Raw genomic sequence first — 20,206 nt, forward strand, 5'->3', positions numbered from 1 at the left:
CTAAGTACCTGGTGTCCCACATGTTGCAGACTTTCACTAGCTTAGGAACATTGCTTTCTTAAAGTCCCAAGTTCCTGGTATCATGTGATCGTATAAAAAAAACAAAAACAAAAAAGCTCTTAACTTCTATTTTTTTTTAAAAAAAGAGGAAGCCCTTGTGCCTGGGGTGTGTGTGTGTGGAATTCTTGAAAATATAATTCTCAAAAGCTCAGCAACTGGAAGACAAAAATCACAAGCCAGTAGGGTTTGTTTCATTGTTATCAAGCTAGCCATGGAACTCGCCATGTCTTTGAGTGTTTCGAGGTGGCAGTGCTTGTGTGATGCCAATGTGATCCTAGTGTGCAAAGCCTCGGAGCCTGGCTGTCCTCCTGCTGGAGTCAATGAAGCGAGTTTCTGGTGGCACCTCGCTAGTGTTTCTCAGCACCCAACAAGACGTGATTCTAAATGCTTTGCCCGTCACCTGCATCCTCTTATATGACTCTTGCCATCTGACCAAGGGGGAATTAGACCCTCTTCATCACAGAGCAGATACTGATCCTGAGGGACACTTTAACTGACCCCAGGCCCCCAGCTCCTGGTTCTTGAGCTCCCAGGAGAACAGAGTGCCAGCAATGTAAAAGCCAGGTTCCATCTGAATAGCCTTGCAGAATTCTCTTCTGAGATAGAATATCATGGTTATTTGTATATACTGAATATTTGAATATATTGAATATTGCCTCTCCCACAGCAAAGGGTGGGAGAGGTCATTTTGGGCCCAAACTGTCTAGCTGTTGAATAGATTGTGAGGCTGCTCTGATTCTCCCTCTGTCTCTGAGATCAGTTGCTTCTGGCTAGGGTACAGATGCATTCTTTGCATGAAATATGTGGAAAGAATTTGTTAAATATGTTACATTTTCATACTTCTGCCTTGTTTCTTCTCAGTTCATCAGGAAACATGGCTGCAGTTTAAGCTCGTGGGGGTAGGTTACTTACTGAAGAATTTCCAGGTTCCTACAAGGCTAGGCAGGCAATTAAGGAAGCGCTGATGAATGATCTGATTTGGGCTCCAATTCATTAACTAGTCATAAAAAATGAGCAGATGGAAAAGAAGACCTATTTAAGAACTGAGAGGGGTTCATTAAAGGTCCCTCTGTCCCACTGCACTACTTTATTTGCTTTTCCTGGGCTCTATTCTTGTGCTCTGCAGGCAAACAAGACACTCTGTGGATGGTCAGAGCCTCTGTGATCAGCCTTCTCTTTTACATTCAGCTTTGAAGGCAGAGAACAATATATTTTCATTATACAAATACATTACACTGTGGTACATCTGCAATTGTATTTTGCCTTTCCTAATGTTATCATCTTTGCACTCTGTACTTCATGTGATAATTTGTAGCTAGAACAGAAGACTGCAGATTTAGCGATTTAGCAAGCAGGGCCAGAGTGGTCCCTCCAGCCCATCAAGTCTGTGCAGAGCTACAGAGATGACACATTCCCGGGGAGGGCGTGGATTGTCCTGCCCCTTGCTGAGCCTTTCTGGTAACTCGGGAATGACAGAATAGGGTCACAATACTGATGCCTAACCTCTCTTCTCTGGGGAAATTGGGATGAAGAGAGTCTGGGGGATGAGAAGAGAGGAGGGTAGTTTAAAAATATATAGAAAGAGAACAGAAACCCTTGAAGAGCTCGCCCACCTCCATGTAAAGCTACCAGCCTCCTTTCAACATGTGATGTCTCCCTTTTCATTGCTACCCATAAAAAGGGCGGGGGAGGGGAGGCAGGGAGAGGAAAGGAAAGAGGAAGAGAAGGAACTGGATGAGAACAGCCAGAGGTGGACAGGGGTCCAGGTCAGCTGTTGCTCATGAAAGGTGCAGAGCAGAAGAGCTGAACCAAAGAAACGCTATGTTTGTTTATGCTAGAAGAACTCCCTGCATGGATGTTCTACTTGCAGAATGAAGGTGATTAGAGTAAATGTTCTGGATTAGGGTCACTTTTGTTCTGGTGCAATTAGAAAATTGTTCCACCACAAATCCAGTTGATGTTTTCCCTGACGTGACTGGCTTCACTTCATAGACAAGAACCACTTGTCTGGCATTCCCTTGCTCAGAGCTCATAACCAAACCCCAGGTTAGCTCCTACAAGAAAGTCTCCTTTAGCTTGGGTTTTTAGATAAGAGAGATCTGAATTCTAGCCCCTTTTCCTTGGTCCTAGGTATTGCCAGGTGAGCAAGGAGAGAAGGTTAGTAATACTTTGACCATTTTGCATAGTGGACTGCAATATTAAACAAGCGGGCAGATGTCTTTGCAGCTAGGAGGGGCTGGGCAATGGGAGCAAGATGCTTACTAGATCTGTTGCTTTAAAGTATGTCCTGTTTGGAGCTCTGTCTCCCTATATATTTTGGATATATTTAGGCACTTATCACCATAGCATCAAAGCACTGAAATATTCTGTGAAAGAAACTGATTGAGAGATCTATCCCAAAATAGCTTCTTGTTGTTTTACCAAAGTGCCAATTTCACTGTCAGTATTTCCCCGTCGTTACTCATGACCGAATGTGTGTGTGCGCACATGTGTAAGAGCTTTTTTCTTTCCTGATCCACCTGATACTGTCACTCATTGTCATAGTGCAGTGGGTAAAGGGCTAAGTCCAGAAGAGACCTGCGTTGCTTTTTGGTGCATTTGTGTCGAGTCTTCAGTATTATGTAATGGTTTGAACAGTTTTACAAGTTCCTCTATGTGCATGGGCGCTACAAAACCTTATTGCTGTTTATCCTGATGTAAGAGGATAAGGGGTTGCTCCTTCCATGAAAAGCAGTATTCAAAACTGACACTATTATGAGCTGGATCTGGCAATTGTGAGCTGAGACATGCAGAAAGACTTTATTAGGCTTATTAAGTCTTCAGGCATGCTGAGCACCTTTAGATTTTGCTGATGCTCTTGGTGTCCCCTGAGGCTTAGTGCATCTGACAAAAGAGGCTACAGAAGATGTTGCTGTACACATTTCGTCATATGTGGGCTTGGGTGGCAGGACTGAGGCATGAGAAATAGAGCTGCAGTCAGTTCTATAGATTGGTTTCTAAGCACTTCATTTTGCAGCCCCAGACTGAACTTCAAAGTCTTCATCATTGCCTAACATGCCTGCCTTGTGTGGGAAAATCTGCCCCACTTGTAGATTAAATTTACAAGGTGACTTTACCTCAACATATGTTTCTGTCAGCCCCCGGTGAATTACAGTATGTTATTTCCTTTTTGTCCCTCATCTTTAAATACCTATTTGCATGCAGATTGCACTGAACTCCCTCCTGAGCTTCAGAAATTATTGATGTGTTCTCCTCTGGTCTCAAGTAATACTCTTTGAGGTCCTGATGAAACAGGCACCAGGGTCTAGCCAGGGCAGGGTTAATTGCCAATAACAAGTGAAGATCTTTTATCAGAGCTGCTGCAGACTTCCCTGTTCATCATCTCGTTCCTGGCTCTTGAGGGATATTGAGCTCTTGCTGGAACTGATTGGCTCAAACCTGCCTGCTCTTTTTAAAATATAAAAGCTCAGAAAATGGTATTAGCCACGGTCTGTATGCAGGGAGTCAGTCTGTCCATCCAGGTTCAGGAACAGGTTGTGCCTCTGCAAGCAAAAAGCACTGGTTCCCCACCCTCTTCACCAGTATATAAAGCTCAGTCTCAATATAGCTGTATTTCACCTTACTCCCAGCTCTGGTTCTCACCCGAGGAGCTGGGGTGGTCTTCAGCTCTGGAGGACATGGCCTCTGACTAGGGCTTAAGGGAGGCTCTGCACAGATGTCCTGAAGCGATTCCTGCAGGGAACCACTCGGTGTTTTGGACAGCCATGGCCCAAAGGGAGGACAGCGTCCGGAAAGGCGTTTGCCGCCTTCCCCTCAGAGCCTTGGCGAAAGCAGGCGGCTAGTCGGAGCCTGGTGCGATGCTTATGGTGTGCTAATCACTGCTGTCAGGCTCGTGGCCAGATACGGTTCACAGCAGCTTCAGCTTTGGTTCAGCAAATGGTATAATCAAGGCAGTCACATTAGACTTTGACTCTATCATATTATTATGAGATGAGTGTGGGGTTTTTTTGAGGCAGTAAAATACAAAAGTTCCCCTTACTTCTCTACATACACTATCCCTTCTCTATATTCAACTCTGCTTCACATTTTCTATTGTGCCCTCTTCTTTACCAGCACTTCTATCTGCATAATTAATTCTCATGTGTAGCTTCAACCTCCCATGCCACTGTCTTCAGTGAGTCTCCTGGGAGGTCAGCTGTTGAAATCCATTAGTTACTTCTTCAGCAGATTACAGATTAGGTCATACCAAGCAATCTATCCTTTCATTAGCATGCAGTAAATGATCATCTGGAGCCAGGCATGAGCAGGCACCCCTTCCTTCACCTCCAAACTAACACTATAAATGACAAAATGAGCTGATCCTGGAAATCTGAATGTGTTTGGGAGAAGTGAAGTTGTTCCTGGTTATAGAGCCAGTTTATGAGGCTTTCAGGTTAAGTTTTTAAGAGAATGAGAGGAATCTTTAGCAAAGTACAGGTATATTTTCTCTGAAATGTTTGATTGTCATTGGAGTGGCATTGCTGAGAGTCATGTTCATCCTTTTATTTGCAACTTACACCATTTTTAATAGCTGGGCAAAGTGCACATTTTTAATTTCACAGAATCTTTCTTCAGTAGCTTAAATAGTGACAGACGGCTCAATGTGAAGAACATACTTGTTTTACCACTTGTTTCTGTGCTATTGAAAATCCCTTTTTGGGGGTCAGGCAGAAGCCAGCTTCACCAAAAGAAAAATAGTCTGAAAGGGTAAAAGAATTAGTACTGTAGGCTAGTAGATGTCTTTATCCATTCCATTTTCTTAATTCCGAAAGAAAACTTCCTTCTCTGAGGCTGTGCCAGTGCCTCAGAGTTTCCATTGACCAATGGAGTTAATTTCATGGGTTTTGTATGCAATTAACCAAGGATGTTATTTTACAGCAGTTCTGGAAGGAGCACAACAACCGCTGTTAGGAGATCTAATGTTTGTTTGTTTGTTGTGGCTAGAATGGGAATTGGTGGTCTCTAAATCACCAATAAAAACAAAGTGTGAAAAACAAAACCTGTTGTGCACCAGTTTGCTAAATAGCAGTCACAGCTGGATAGCTGGGTACAGCTCTTCAATTCTGCTTATTTTTCGGTGGTTTCACAGGATAATGTCCGAAATAGAGGTCAGATGAAAAGCAGAGCTGGTGCTGCTGTGGCAGAAGGATGGTCTATGGTATAGCGAGTGCTGATTTCTGCTTTCTGTTATTTAGACAATGTTTCATGCATCTTAATGTAGACTTAGACCCATAAATTCCATTTAGGATATTTACAAAAGCAATATCTAAATGGCTGGGTGGTGGAAAAAGAAGCACTGGAGTGAACTGATGGACTGCTAGGAAGTAGCTGTCAGGTAGTTAGAGGAAACCAACCAACCAAGAGAAGGAAGATCCAGTACACCTGTCTGCAAAGTCTAAATGACTATCATAATAACATATCCCTTTCTATTGTCCCTTTCGTCTCCAAATCACCTTTTAAACTATGTTCTAAGTTAAAACTCGTGGACTAAAAGCAAGCAAGCAAGCAACCAAACCAAAAAACCCCTAACAAAAAAATCGGAAGTGAAAACCCCTCAAAAGGGAACTTGAACATTAAGCCAGGAACTGACTGATTTTGATTTATGGTTTCTTTATCCTGCAAAAGTAGGAAGGTAATGAACCAGAGTTTTGATCTCAGTGAGCTTTCCTGTAGTAGCCAGGAGATCAAAGCAAGTTTAACTAGTTCTGATACCTGCACGCTTTCTCCCTCTCCCACTCCTTCTCCGATTATCTTACAAGCAGCCTTGACACCAAATAATATCTATTTTGTGGATGCCACAAACCCAACTTCATGTTTCTTTGTGGTGTTTGAAGTAACCTGTGTGGCAATGGGGCTCCTCTAGCATCACTCAGCACAGCATGGGTATTTGATGCATTGACAGGTTGTGAAGGTGTAGCTTGAAGTATGCCTCAGAAATGGGACTCTCCTATACAATGATGGATATTGCCCCATCCTGCTACCTCAGGAGCTTTCCAAGTTCTCTGTAAACCTCAAACTTGCAGATCCCGAGGGTGTCTGGCAGTGTGGTGCATAGAGGCACAGGGATATGGGGAGTATCTGACTCTAGCCATGGGAGAGAGAAAGCAGTGGAGGTGGCAGGCTGGTGTGGAGTCCAAAGGATGCTTACCCCTCACAGAACAGAGGAGAGAAGCACATTTGTGAAGGAAAAGCAAGTAGAGGGAATTAACCTGTCAGTTTGCAGAAATGCTGCTGTAGTTCTTTTTGATAGGGAAGGTCAGCTGTCCTGCCTGGTCAGAAAGGTCCAGCGATGATGCCTTTAGGTGTGACACCCTTCGCTGGTGCACAGGACTGGAGCTGATCCTGGGTGAGTACAGCACCATCAAGTCAGGGCCCATCAGGTTTGCTTCTGATAAGAGAGCATCCGCTGCGGCTCCCTGCTCCATTTTGCCACGCGGCAGGCTCGGGGATGGCTGCAGGCTGTGCCTCTTGGATGGTGGGGGGCTGTAGTTCTGGAACCTCACTGTTTTCACTTGCTGGAATGAGAATAGGACCCAGAATAACATTGGGAAAACAGAATGACCCTTAGTTTTTGCTTGATCTGCTCTACAGAACCAGGATGTTGTGCTTCTAGGAGAGAAGGCTGGTTTGTTCTTGGGGACAGATGATGTCTGTGAAGAAGCTGTGTGTCCATCTGCCTGACATGATGTGCAGCTTATGGCACATGAAATAAAACATCAGGAAATTGCACACCTTTGTGTAGTAGCATAGTCAATATATTACAGCAAGGTATTACAAAGATCTATGAAAGCCAGTCTGAACAGCTATCACTCAAACTAGTGCAAGAAAATGAAGGGGAAGAGCATGTGTTAGTATGAAATGGAGGAGAAAGTGTGGCCTCTCTCCTGCCGTGCCCTTCACGGAGAGTGTGTACAAGGGTTTGTCTCTAGCTAATGTTCTTCCTAGAAGCTCCAAGGTTGTTTGTACTTTGAGAGACTCATGGAGCTATTTGCTCTTTGGGTGCCACAGGAAGGGAAAGTTGTCACTGGGGCAGTTTCACAGTTGGTATAAAATCATTCTGGAAACTTCACCCCTGTTGCTAGTGGGAAAAGAAATTTCTGTTCCAAATGGCTCACCCAAAGCAATGTGAAGTAAGCAAGTGAAGGGAGCTGGGGGGACATGTTGAATCTCTGTAGAGACCAGTCTAATGTAAGGTCTAACATTCCCATTTCTGAGACATTTGCTCATTTTCTACCCAAACTGTTAGGGATCTCAGTGGGATTCTTGCTTGATTTTAAAATCTCAGAAAAAGTCTCAAGGTTTGATCATGACTGAATATCAGATTATGCTGAAAGAGATTTTGCAGCATCTCACCTCTCCAGAGGGTTTAATTCAAACAGCAGACTCGTCAATACACAAATCTGACGACTTAATGCAGGTACCAATCCACCTATCCCACTGTCAGAAGAAAACGTAGTGAAAATTGAGCAGAGCCCTCTGGAAACTTGGCCCTTGGTCAATATTGAGCTGACACTGAATCTCAGTCCCCAAAGGACAGTGAGGATATTCTGAAGGTAGGGGGTAACCTCTGGCCATACCTTTTCAGTGCTGTTCCGGGAAGTGTCTGGTTTCACCAGGATGGATGGTGGAGCTGATGCAGGTGGCTTTGCTGCAGTCTCACTTTTTGCTGGAGGATCTTTGGCATCCAGGATCACTGAACTACATACAGAAGGAGTTTTGCTTTCCCCGCCTCTGACCACAAGTGCTGGTGAAGCATCGTGGGAGAAGTTTGGCCTTGTTCCTACATCAGTCATGCCAGCTCCTGAAGGGATGCTGTGCGGCTGAGGGCTGATGTGCTGATAAAGCTGAAATTGCTGAGGTCGCACTGCAGTGGCAGGAAGACGCCTGAGGGAGCCAGCAATATGAATAGGGGTTCCTGGCTGCCCAGGCCGCTGCAGGGATCCATCTGGGGAACAAGATCAGTTTGAAGGAGATAAAAGTTAACAGAAATTCAATAGCTCMCCAAAGGAAGATGATATAATTGGAGCAATGGTGTAGAAATGAGCAGCACTTATATTTGCATTGGCAGCCCTGTTTGCAGGGGATGCTGTCAGATCCACTCTCTGTTCTTGGGCTGGCGTTCCCAGGGGCTTGCCCACAGCCCACTGCTGGGGCACAATGAATAGGCATGCAGTAATGAGTTCTGCCTCCACAGCCCTTTCCTAACAGACTATTGCTCTACTGAAAATTGGCAAGGCTAATAAGCTTAAATTCTCCATTCCTCTATATTGGCACAACAGCTACCACCGTGGCTCAATCTGCTCCCTGTTAATTTGTTGAACTAGATTAGTTGTGTTATCGTATTCCAGACAAGGGGAGATGGAATGAACATGGCTTCTCTCAACTGCAAGTGCCTGATGGTAAACTCTTTAGGTGTCTTCAATTTACTGCATATTCTTTTTTCCTACAGCTGTTTACCTGACTTGCTGCTGTACTCTGAGGACCTCTGTCTGGAGGCGGAGTAGTTCCCCCAAATGAATGAGGGCTAAGAAATTCTTAATTCTCCTGTCTTGGGTAGGACAGATTCAATTTCTGAGTTTGCCTTGACTTCTGGACTGTGAATACACTGCAGAACACCAAATGCTGAAATGCATTAATGCTGAACATTAGGTTGCACTGTCACGGCATGACAATATTGGATTTTCCTGCCTTACTCTTGAGTCAATGAGTCATGGCATTAGCACTCCACAGGCTGATTCTGGTCCCTGATGGGAGAAGACAAGGATGTACTGGTGCAGGAGTGGGCTGATGCATGGAAGGCACTGCAATATGTGGGTAGGACCAGAAGTAACCCAATAGAAAAGGGGCGAGGGAGGCTGCAGAGGTGGGTAGCCGTGTTAGGTGATGCATGAGTATTGGTGCCACCATCGTGTGCCGCTGCTGGGAGCAGGGGGCAGAAATCACTTCCCCTAGTAATTCTGTGTCTCAGCAGATTCCTAATTTGGAAATACCCGATTCTGTGAGGTGCTAAAGGCCTCCAGTGAGATACAGTGTGTCCTCAGTCCTCAAGGTGTTCATAGGCGCTTCCTGCCCTCCTCCCATTGAGTTTTCTTGCCAGAAATGTGATAACCATGAGTGCGAGCCCTTGCACCTCAGCCCACCAAACAGTCCTCTCAGTTTGGTACTATTTGTTGTTCCTACTTTGGCTGTTCCATCTCATACCTACTTTCCAGGCAACAACACTGGAAGTCAGACACTTTATTTCTTCTGCGGTTTCTTGCTGTTCACAAGATTGATTTTTTTTTTTTTTTTTAACAGAGCCACCACAGGGGAACGAGCCCTTTAAAGTAAAACAACTTTTTAAGTTAAATCCAATTTTGACTCTAAACACTGACAATGGCCTTTGCAAATGAGCCTCACCTCCTGCCAATGACACTGCCTATCTCTAGCAGCAGCTCTGTCTGCAAGTATTAAAGAATATGCCACTTAGTTGCTTAAATATACTTGGAAATTTATTCCAAAGCAGCACGTATGATCTGAAAATTAGCCTTGCCAACTTCACTGGAAAGAACATAACCAACTGAGTTCTGCATAAACCTTTACAAAGAATTTTTCTGTGCCAAGTCAAGAATTTGGAATTACCAAAATAACCACAGATAGGGGAAAAAGTGATGTCAGAACCCAGGGCTCTGCTGCCAGCCTTCCAGCAGATATTCATTAAGGCATTCTGTCTTTGCCCTCCAGCTTTGGGAAGGGTATTTTCAACAGCCCTGACTGTATGTGAATGAGTTTATTAATATTTCTGCTGTGCTTGGCTATTGCAGTACCGAGAGCCAAAGTAATGCGATAAACATGCCTTGTATTAACTTAGCACCTCAATATGTTGATAGCTTTGTTGAACTGCAGCTATTCCTGCTTAAGGATGCAGCTTAGAACATGAAGTTTATATGATTAAAGCTGTGCAAAGTACTTTCCTTCAGAAAATGGCTTCTGAAGATAAACAATAAAAAATAATATCCAATGCCACAATACTAGTGTTCACCACATTTTGCCTATAATTCTTTCAGGGATACAGAATAACAGGCCAAGCTGCTCTGAAGAGCAGAGGCTCTGCTCTCTGGAGGTGAATTTACCTCTGCTGCAGTTGTGACTCAGAGCCTGGGGATGCAAGGATGGGATCAGGCCAGCTGAGCCCGAGGTGCTGCCTCCAAGAGAAGCATGTGTTGGCTCTTTGGGAATGAGGAGGACAAAAATAGACCATACATGGAGTATTATTTTCCTCTAGCTCTCTGCTATCAAGGCTTTTGACTCCATAATTGTACTGTGTGCCTCTTGCTGCTTTTTTTGTGAAGTATCCTGTCTTGCCTTCATGCTATTCATGATTTTTGCATCTCAGACATTTCCAAGATGGAAAATTTTGCTCCTCAAATAGAATTTATTCCATTCTCTTGATCATCCTTCTGTATGCTTTTTCTAATTTTACTATATTCTTTTTGAGTTGACCAGAAATGTGTGAAGTATTCAAGATGCAAATTTACCAGGACTCCTACAGTGGCATAGCTAAGTTTTTCCTGTTTTGTTCTCAGTTCTTTTTCTAATATTTTAAATTACCTTTTTTTAGTTGCTTCTGAGCATGGAGTTGGAGTCTCAATGAATTGTTGTGACAATTCCAAAACCTCTCTTTAGAGTGACAAAAGCTAATTTAGAGCATAATGTTGTCTGTGTATAACTAAGGCTTATTTCTTTCCATATTTGTGTATTGACATTTTGGCTACCATTTTATCTCCCTGCTGCTTGGACCTGTGAAATTATCATGGAGCTCTTTGCATCCAGCTGTAGATTTGTGTTGAACAATCCTGAAACAAGCAGCAAACTTTGCCTTTTAGTCCTCATGCCTGATTCTAGATCATTCGTGAGCAAGTTGAACAGTATGAGTTCTAGTATGTATTCTTTGGATTCGTACTGGTAACCTTGTTCTTTGGAAATGTAATTGTTGTTTTACCCATTGTTTTGCATCTTCTAACCAGTCACAAATTTATCAACAGACCTTCCCTTGTATTCCATACAAGCTTAGCTTCTGTGAATCCATCTACAACATCCCTTATCAAAGGGTTTTGAGTTCACTGTAATAACCTAATTATCTCTTTATGCACTCTAACTCAAGGAACTGAAATGAACTTGTAACATGGAACTTCCATGTACAGAAAGCACAGTGATTTTTTTTTTCCTCCAAGCAAAATGTTGTACCTTCCAAGGTATATAACATTTAGGTATCTTTCTACTAATTCTCTTTTATTACAGTTTTTATCAACGTGCCTGACTCAGAAGTTGGGTTTACTGGGTTTTATCTTCCAAGATCGCTGCAGAAGTCCTTTTTAGAGACCTATAATATTGTCTTAGTATAGCTCACGTTTAACTTGTTAAAGTTTGTACTTCCTTATTTTTTTGTTTGATGTGTATAAGGATACTTTTCCTTCTAATAGCCTCCAATACTGTTTAACAGTTTTTGGTGCATCCTTTTAGTTTTAAAAGATACCCAGAATTTACCCCAGATTTCTAATAACAGTTTAAACAATTTCTGTCTTCTGCAAAGATTTGATCATTCAAAAATACTATTCTAATTTCTTTTTAACAAGCTTTTGTGTTCCCCTTTTTTATAACTTCCCACTTCAAAAATCCAAGACAGTAACACTTAATTTTTGTTTCTGCCTTTTTCCTTTTCTATGTGGGTGTAGAATATGAGCATATTGTGGTCTCTAGAACAGACAGCTCTTTTGCAGTTGAGTTTTCAGCCACGTTCCTGTGACCGTTCAGGACATGGTCATCAGCTGCTCCCCTCAGACAGCTGCTGTGATTGGTTGTTTTAAGATGCTGTTGCTTCTAGAAGTAAGTTATGTCACTCCCTGATGTAACAGAGTCAGCCTGTATCGCTAATCTGTCTGTGATCTTCCCCAATTGCTGTGTTTTCTGCCTTCACAGCAACTTTAACTTCTCCTGGCATTTCATGGCTGTGACCTCTGGTCAGCAACAGCCCTGTGAGACCCCCAGGATAATAAAAACCTTCCCTCGTAAGCCTGGAAATTTAATCCACAGAGGCGGTGGCACATGCTGTTACACTTAATGTAGTAATTTGCATTTCCTTTCACATGCAGTGCTCTTGCCAAGTGGTACAACTAATGCTCCCTGTCTTTTACATTGCAGCCCTTGTGCTTTTAATGACTCTTTGGAAAAGACCCTTTCCAAAAGCCTGCTTCACAAGGGTGAAGAGCAACAGCTGAATGATAGCTCAGTCACTTTGTGTATGGAAACCCGGCCGTGTTAGTAACATGGCAAATCGCTAGTCTTTGTTCATTTCTCCAATAATGTTTAGCCTGAATGCAGAAACCAAGCCCAGGCAGGGAGCATTCATGAAAGCTGTAAATACTCCTGGCAATGTAACATTCCTATTTTATGGCTCAGGATTCTAGTTGCAGGCAGCCAGCGCAGTTTGGGAGGGACATGTATGGCTTATCTCTCCCAGAGACTGCTCCTAAGCACTTACTCTTTCTGGTGCTGCCACGTCCGCGCCGCAATGATGTTTGTCCCATGGTAGTCAGCACAGCTGTGTTCCTCCCTGGTGAGGTCACGGGCATGGGCAGCAAGGCCGGTTTCAAAGACCTGCTTTGTCTTTGGCCATTTTCTGAGATGCTTCCCTGAGAAGAGAGCGAGGAGGTCGATAACGTCCATGAGGCATACAGGGAAGGCATCTTCGAGTCAGGGAGATTAGATTTCCTGTTTGTGGAGATTGAAAAGGAAAAGAAAATAAGCTGACGTTCATGCAGTCTGCAAGTCCTTCAGTCTTGGAGTTTTATAAGGAAAATAGGTTTGAGTTCAATGGTTTTAAAATACTTTTGCACTTCAAGTCAGGGTTTTGGTGGAATTCTATAGCTAGTGAAGGTTTCTGATTCCATTATAACAAGGGCTTTCCTCTTTCTGCACCCAATTGCTAAAAAGGTCTTCTCAAATATGGTTAGAATTCTTTACAGTAACACCATGGCATTTCAAAAAGGGACTTTCAGATGCCAGCCCTCCATCTGTAACTTACCCAAGCATGCTCCCTACATCATGGAAAACCGGGATTTGTCCTGCTTCCTTTGTTAAGTGTCATTCTCTGACTGTAGATGCTAGTGCTTGTAAACTACAGTCATTAGACAGAAGTAGAAAATAGGAACTATCTGTTTCCACGGATGCTTTAGAACATCTTGGGTGCTATTAGAGCATGAAGTGCTATTAACATTCTGAATGGTTCCTCTTTGATTTCATCTCTGGGTGACTGTAAAACTCCCATGCAACAAAACCAGACTGGTTTTGTTTGGAGGCAAAAGCAAACTTGTGTATCCTACCCCATTTCCTGCATGGAATGAGCAAGGTTAGGGAAAGCACTGGATGGTACCTTTAGCTAAAGCCTTAAGAGGCATCTGTCATCCAAAAGCAGAGAGGGAGAGCAGGTCTGCAAGGACAAGACTGAGGCAATATTTGTGCTGCTTGTCCTCTGGCTCTAGCTTCCCAGCTGCTGTTTAGGCAGCTCTCTATTGCATAGCAGCTATTTGGATTACCCTTCTCCTCTCCTTTATTCCCTAGAGGGGTCGTGTATGTGCTTTCACCTAAATCCATTAAATTGCTAAAAAGGCCATCAATCTTCCCCTTCAGTGTGCTGGTGAAATAACTCCAGATTCCTTGGGAGAGTGTGCCATGATGAAGTCCCTTTGCTAGTTCTGTAAAGGAAGAGAAAGGCATTCCTCTGGCTCTTCTCTTTACCTTTCTTGGGGGCGGAAGAATGATTTATGGTTTAATAACAGAGTAGTGATTCATCAGATAACTGAGGCATCAATTTATTATGAAGAAATTTCCTAAGGACAATAGAATAGCAGCTCCAAAATCGGTGCTTATGGTTGGAGCACTTTATGAGGCTATTTAGGGTGACTGAGCTGTGCTTTTGGTTATTTGTTTGCTCTGTTTATTGGTGAGGTGGGGCCTTGGTGTTATCAGAGGCTATATTGCGAAGAAATGAGCCAGAGAGACAAAGACTAATCACCAGTGCTCTTGAATGCAGGGAGGGTGTGTGGAGGGCAATGCTGGGATTAAAACAGCAGTGGGACCTCCAGTCTGAACTGAGCGATTTGGCAGAAGAAAATACGAGCAGGGAAAGAGAAATGAGGGGGAGAGGGAACCAAGTATGACAGGAGTATCTCAGAGTTTAAGGTATATTTTTGCTGTGACACTAGAAGGCTTTCAAGAAGGCTAAGACTGAGTTCCCCTGGGTCTTCCCTTGGTGGTAGTTGGTTTTTTCTTTTTTCTTTTTCTTTTTCTTTTTTTTTTTTTCCCTTTACCCCACTGGAAGAAAACATGGGGGAGGGAGCTGGCAAGATACCAGGTGCTATTTTTCCTATTGTACATGACAGTTTTTTTTAATCCTCAGTGGAAGCAAATGCAGCTAAGCTTTCCAGAGAAGGGTGAAAAGAAAGGATTCGGATGGTGACTTCTGGGGACAGAGTCCGATTTCCTTTTGGTGTATGCCATAGATAGTACACAGTGTACAGCCAAATGCTTCCAGCTGCAGGTAGGTAACCAACTGCATGAAGCCTGGGCAGCTAAGAGGTTGGCCCCTGTTACTCTGCTCACCTTTTAGGCAGGGCAATGTGCTTCATTGACCTGTTTTTAAACCAAAGGAGAGGAAGGGGGTAAACTGTGCTTTAGGCTTGGAAGCTTTTCTCGGTGCTGGTGCAAGACTAGTCCCATGCTTGGATGTAGGACTAGCTGAGGCTAGGACAACCTGCAGCTCAGGATGGTGCAAGAGACTGATCCTCCTCCAAATCCAGTGTTAAATGACGTGGGGGTGGCAGTAATTCCCCTTGGGAAGCGACTGTGTCAGTGAACCATCAAAAGTCAAACTGTTTGATATGCAGGCTGCATTTTCACAGCTGTAATTTCATCTCTCTGTTCCTTGAATCAGCCCAAACAATTTCTCTCCCACCTTGGTACTCACAACCTGAGCACACTGAGTGACAAGCCTACCAGCTGTACTAGGAGGGAGCTGTGTTGCTTTGATATGATTTCTTCTGAAGAACAAGTGGGTGTGTTTGGAAATTATCCCCATGGGTCTCGGCTGTTTTTCTGAGCAGAGCTCCCTGGCTGCCTTTACCGCGGTGCTCACCACTGCCGCTCCTGGATGGGGCCTGAGGAGCTCCAACAGTCACAGTGACTTTTCAGCTGTGGAAACTCTGCTTCAAAGAGTGAAATGATAATCCTGAAAGCAGCTTTTTGACTTGTACTTAATTTCCATTTGTAGAAACAAAACACTACATTTCTAATCTATTCTTCTAATTTTTCTGCCTAACCTGAGTATCTCTTAAGGGAACTAAGGGCCCAAACATTTTTTCTCTCCTAAGTTGTGTATTTTCAATTACCATTCTATCTTGCTAATGCATGTTTATTTAGTTAGATCAACAGTTTCCAATGTCTAAATGCCTGCTCTAAAGACACAATTGTGAGTCTAAAAGAGCCTTCAGCTTGTAGTTTCCCTTCTGGCAGAAGAAAAGACTGGAGTCATCCAAAATGAATAAAGGTGAGTCTGAGCACACACAAGCCCTACTGTTTGTTCTGGCTCCCTGACCAACTAAACAAAATGTGTTGCATTGTGTCACCTACAGGTTTCTACTTGAACTTCTGGGCTGAATTGAACAGTCCTGAAAGAAGCTTCTGATGTCTCTGACATCCCAGTTTTAAAACAAGCAGATGAAGGTTGATGCTGCACTGTTAATCTGACTATGTAATCTGGACCATGCCCCACCTCTGAGGGGAACACTGGTGAATCCCTTCAGCTGCCTGACTTCTCTTTGCAACAGTACCTGGTTTTCTGGAGGGAGATGCAATTCCCATGTAGTACATGCAGTCTAGTCAGTACATAAATAAAGGAGTGAGAGCTGCAAGATGTCATCCCACCAAGATGAGGAATAAATAGCCATTATTAATAGTCAAGAACCCATTGTAGTGATCTCACCTCAGGGATGAGAAGACCCAATATCCCATGTGTAACCCAGTCCCTTCTGCAAATGCTTTTGTTTCATGTAAGAAAAATCAGACCTGAAGAGGGGAGCAACGTAATTGCTAGGGAAGATCCCCACTCTTCCTGTGACAAGTGACATTCCCCGCAGCCAGCCATCATGGTATTTCCCAAAGACACGGACCCCTTCTCCTTTCTGCAGCTCCAGTTCATCTGGTCCATGAGCCATATAGGAATGGAGAGCCACACACCTGGAGAGAAGAGAGAGGGAGATGAAGGGAAGGGAACACGGGCTGTAGAGAAGTAACTGCCTTAATGCAAAATGGTTGAAGCATATCCTGAAGTTCCTGGTTTTAATCATGCTGAAGAACTGATGCAGCTGGCTTTGGGTGAGTGGCAGCTGTTTGCCTGAAACCTCTTCAAACAGTGCTTGCATCAAATATTTGGGTGCTGCTGTTATTGTAGAGAGAACTTGCAGAGAAGAAACTGCCTATAACTTGAGGCCAAAGGGAATATGAATAAAAGAAAAGCCAACAGAAATGAAGAACAAAGTAGATCTTGTCAATGGTTTCTGTCCCAGAAGTGTCAGCCAAGTCAGCCAAGGGCGACAAGCAAGAATTAGGGAGGAGAGCGTTGTTGTTCTTGACCTTACAAAGTGAGTACTCCATTGACATAACTGATTAAGGACTAACATGTACCTGTCCTAAGGCAAAGCAGCATAAAAGAGTGAAGTTAAGATGCTCTGTTCGAGTGATAGCATCAAGAATACATTCTGCCTTTGAAGTACATGGTGAGCAAGAGGCCTTGCATCTGCTTGCCTTGAGCATCATCTGGAGATGTTAAGAGGAGTGGGGAGGAGCATTCCTCATGCAGCAACACAAAGCATCTCTGAAGAAGCACTAGTGTATTAACACTATCTTCCTTGCTTTCCTTGTTCTCCTATGGGCAGGCATCCATAGCAGTTTAAAAGAACATCCAGACTTTAGCCGCTATCACTGGGGACCTTTAAGAATAAAGTAGATAAATAAGGAATGACTGAGATGTAGATGGTTCTGCTTTGGACTAGTGATGAAATTGGACTAGAAAGATCATTTGAGATTCCTTCTAGATATCTCTGTCTTTATTCTGAGATTTTGTCTAGGCAATGAGATTATTTGTTCTCCACAGTGAACCATACGTGAATGTACAGCAAAACAGAAGCAAAACAAAAGGCGTATTTCTCAAAAATTCTCCTCTATTTGTTCTTGGGTTTTATTCTTACATAGGGTCCTGGTGGCTTTAAAGAATTTTCATTTTTCTCCGGTGGAACACCTTTAATTAAATTGTATTTTTGTTTTCTTTGGGGGATATGATCTACTCCTAAATAGTAATGAGTTACAATTATCATTTCCTCTAAACCAGGTATTATTAAAGAAGAGAAGAAAACAAAAAAACAGACTGACAAGGACTATCCCATAACTTTAAAAAAGGTTTGTTCTCACTCCCTGTTGTTCAGAACAATCACTTGAAAGTTTGACTTGAAAAGTCTGTCTTTATAGAAATGATTTTTCCTTTTATTTCTTGCACAGACCAGGCAAGCTTCAGTACAAGGGTGTTATAATTCTGCACTAGTTCATCTTTTCACACAGGACTCATCTTCAAGGACAGGATATGCACGTATTGGTTTGATATTGTGGGGCTGAAAAAGGAGCTGTACAAAACAGGAAGCTGATTCTGTAAACACTAAAATACAGTCCTCATTCTGTCTCATTATTTCATCGTTTTAAGGTCTTAAGAGTTTTCTTGTGTTCTAGATTAGGTATGTGTGAGTCTTGGATAACCTAAGCTAATGCATGAGTATAGCAAATATTGTGAGGGCAATACAGATTTATAGATATTGCTCATTTATACTAATGTTTCCAAAGGTCTGGCTTGATACCATGGAGGTGCTAATTACCGTGTAGGCAGCTTGCTGCTATTTTGTTATTACTGGGTAGCTTACTATAATGCCAGGCTGATGAATCTTATCTAGAGGAAAACAAATCACCAAGTATATTTGCAAATTTTAACTCTACTTATTTGGGAAAGTTCTACCAGATTGGATCATACAAAACATTAGTGAGCTTTACTGTCTTAAAATAAATAGCTAGAGATATTTAAGGGGTAATTTGTTTCTTTATATTTAAAAATTTAAAATATGCTGCTGATAAATGGGCAGAACTAGATATCTAGAAATAAGTGAGGTAATAAGGTGCAAAGATGGTTCACATACTGAGAATATAATAATTCAAATAGCTGAGCATAATAATTAGGGAATGGTCAGAATCTACCTTGAATGTTTCCAGTAGGATACCTAAATTCCTTTATGGCCCTTGATTTCCCTAAAATTAATCTTTGAGTAATATTGTCATATTAATCTCTTGGTTAGAACAGCAAAGTATGAATGAACATAAGGAATCCTGCATTCTAATCTGCTTTTATCTTCTGATTCCGAAAACTCAGGCAGGTGTTCTGCCATGGTTAGATAAGCCTCAGGAGAAGATACTGAGAATTGCATGACACCACCACCAAGTTTCAGTTTCTTTACGTACATATTAGCCGATATGTGATGCTGCAGATGGGGAAGAGTGACAATGGCTGCTGAATGCCCCAAAGATCCTGGCGCAGGATAGTAAGATGCACTGACCTACAGAAAAAAAGGAAACAGAAAACAAAATATTAATCTGAATATAGGCTTATTTTAGCCATTGGAACAGCAGCTAACAGTGTTTGACAGGCCTCGCGAACACTTCAAAAAAGAGAGATCAAGCTTCTTCACAGGAGGATTTCCATTGGTCTGTGGCTCTGATAAATACCATGTAATGACAGATCCAGAGAGGACAACTGATTCAAGTGTAACCCTGTTCTGTGGCAATTACTTGCTTCCCTTGACATCTTTCCAGTAGATTGCATGGAATGAGATGAGTATATCAGTTCGTTTTGTAGGAGATAAACGTCTACATTTCAAACCCCTGACTACATGGCAATTAATGCTGATCGTCATTCTCAGTCAGGTGCAGTCACAGCAGTGAAGCTGCAGGCATAAAACAAATGGAAACTTAAGATACAGCATCTCTGAGTTACAGAAATGCTGGTGGGAAGGGACTTTTGGGGGTCATCTGGTTCAATCCCCTGCTTGAAGCAGGACTGTCATTGACACAAGGTCAGTTAAAGTGCCTTTGATTTATTTACAAAGATATTTCAGGGGAAAGAAGAATTTGGAGCATTTGGTGAAAAAGTTTAAAATGCAATAGCAGGAGGACTCATGGTGGTCGTTCTGCTTTAACACAGACAATTTCCTGGGTAGAGTTTGGTAGGGCTGACTGTGCTCCTCCTGTCCTGTAAATAAATAACAAACTCAAATTTTCATATCATACTGAGATCATTCATCAGTGGCTGATGTACTTGCACCCTGTACTTACAATACTAAAAACAGGGACTAGTTCCACTGAGGCCAGTAAAATAACACAGGTAGCAAATAGACAAGGATCGCTCCTATRTGCTTATAACAGAAATAAATGGGCTTTGCCTAGGTTTGTAGTGTACTGCTCTTAGTGCAGTTTCATCTTTGATTCACTTCTGTTTGCGAGTGAATTCTGCGCTCAGAATGGCTACGGCAGGATGCATCTGGGTGGGCAGTCTGCTGTTGCTGGAAAGATGCCAACCTGCAGGCTTATTAGGACGGCTAATCTTGTGTTTGAGGGTTTTTTTCAGAACAATGATTAAACAGGATAAACTTAAATTAGCAGCCACAACTTTCAAATGTTAAGTTTGAGCCCTAAATCTGCTAAATCTGTAATTGTGGTCAGTCTTAAATATGACATCCACTTGAGTGGGGAGACACTCATTCATCCTTATCCTTGTTTTCTGTGTTTTCTCATTCCTTTTTGGTAAGCTCTGAACAAAGTGAGTGCCTTTGATGCATTTACTATGTCTAATGCCCGCTTCAGGAAGAAGAATGAGTTTGGCAAAAAACAAATGTAAAATCCAGACCTGCTAACCAGTAGGAGACTGTCACGTCTGTCAGATGAGAGACTTGTATAATCATTGTCATTTCACTTGCTATTT

General features: G+C 42.7%; 2 protein-coding genes across 2 annotated transcripts in view; one reads left to right on the top strand and one right to left on the bottom strand.

The window, feature by feature from the left end:
* The window catches only part of PLAC8L1 (PLAC8 like 1), a 28,408-nt gene extending 13,569 nt beyond the window's left edge, over window positions 1–14,839 (top strand). Inside the window, exon 9 of the mRNA XM_026063152.1 lies at window positions 14,537–14,839. Within this exon, the coding sequence (XP_025918937.1) occupies window positions 14,537–14,574 (38 nt within the window). The 3' untranslated portion in view covers window positions 14,575–14,839. The remainder of the gene's footprint in view (window positions 1–14,536) is intronic.
* Window positions 6,312–20,206, bottom strand: part of SH3RF2 (SH3 domain containing ring finger 2) — a 53,800-nt gene continuing 39,905 nt past the window's right edge. Inside the window, exons 4-8 of the mRNA XM_026063148.1 lie at window positions 18,691–18,785; window positions 16,201–16,371; window positions 12,620–12,849; window positions 7,677–8,044; window positions 6,312–6,614 (exon numbers count right to left, since the gene is read on the bottom strand). Of these exons, the coding sequence (XP_025918933.1) occupies window positions 6,312–6,614; window positions 7,677–8,044; window positions 12,620–12,849; window positions 16,201–16,371; window positions 18,691–18,785 (1,167 nt within the window). The remainder of the gene's footprint in view (window positions 6,615–7,676; window positions 8,045–12,619; window positions 12,850–16,200; window positions 16,372–18,690; window positions 18,786–20,206) is intronic.

This window comes from Apteryx rowi, unplaced genomic scaffold (genome assembly GCF_003343035.1).
Source record: "Apteryx rowi isolate R43461 unplaced genomic scaffold, aptRow1 scaffold_2, whole genome shotgun sequence".
Classification (NCBI taxonomy): Eukaryota; Metazoa; Chordata; class Aves; order Apterygiformes; family Apterygidae; genus Apteryx; species Apteryx rowi.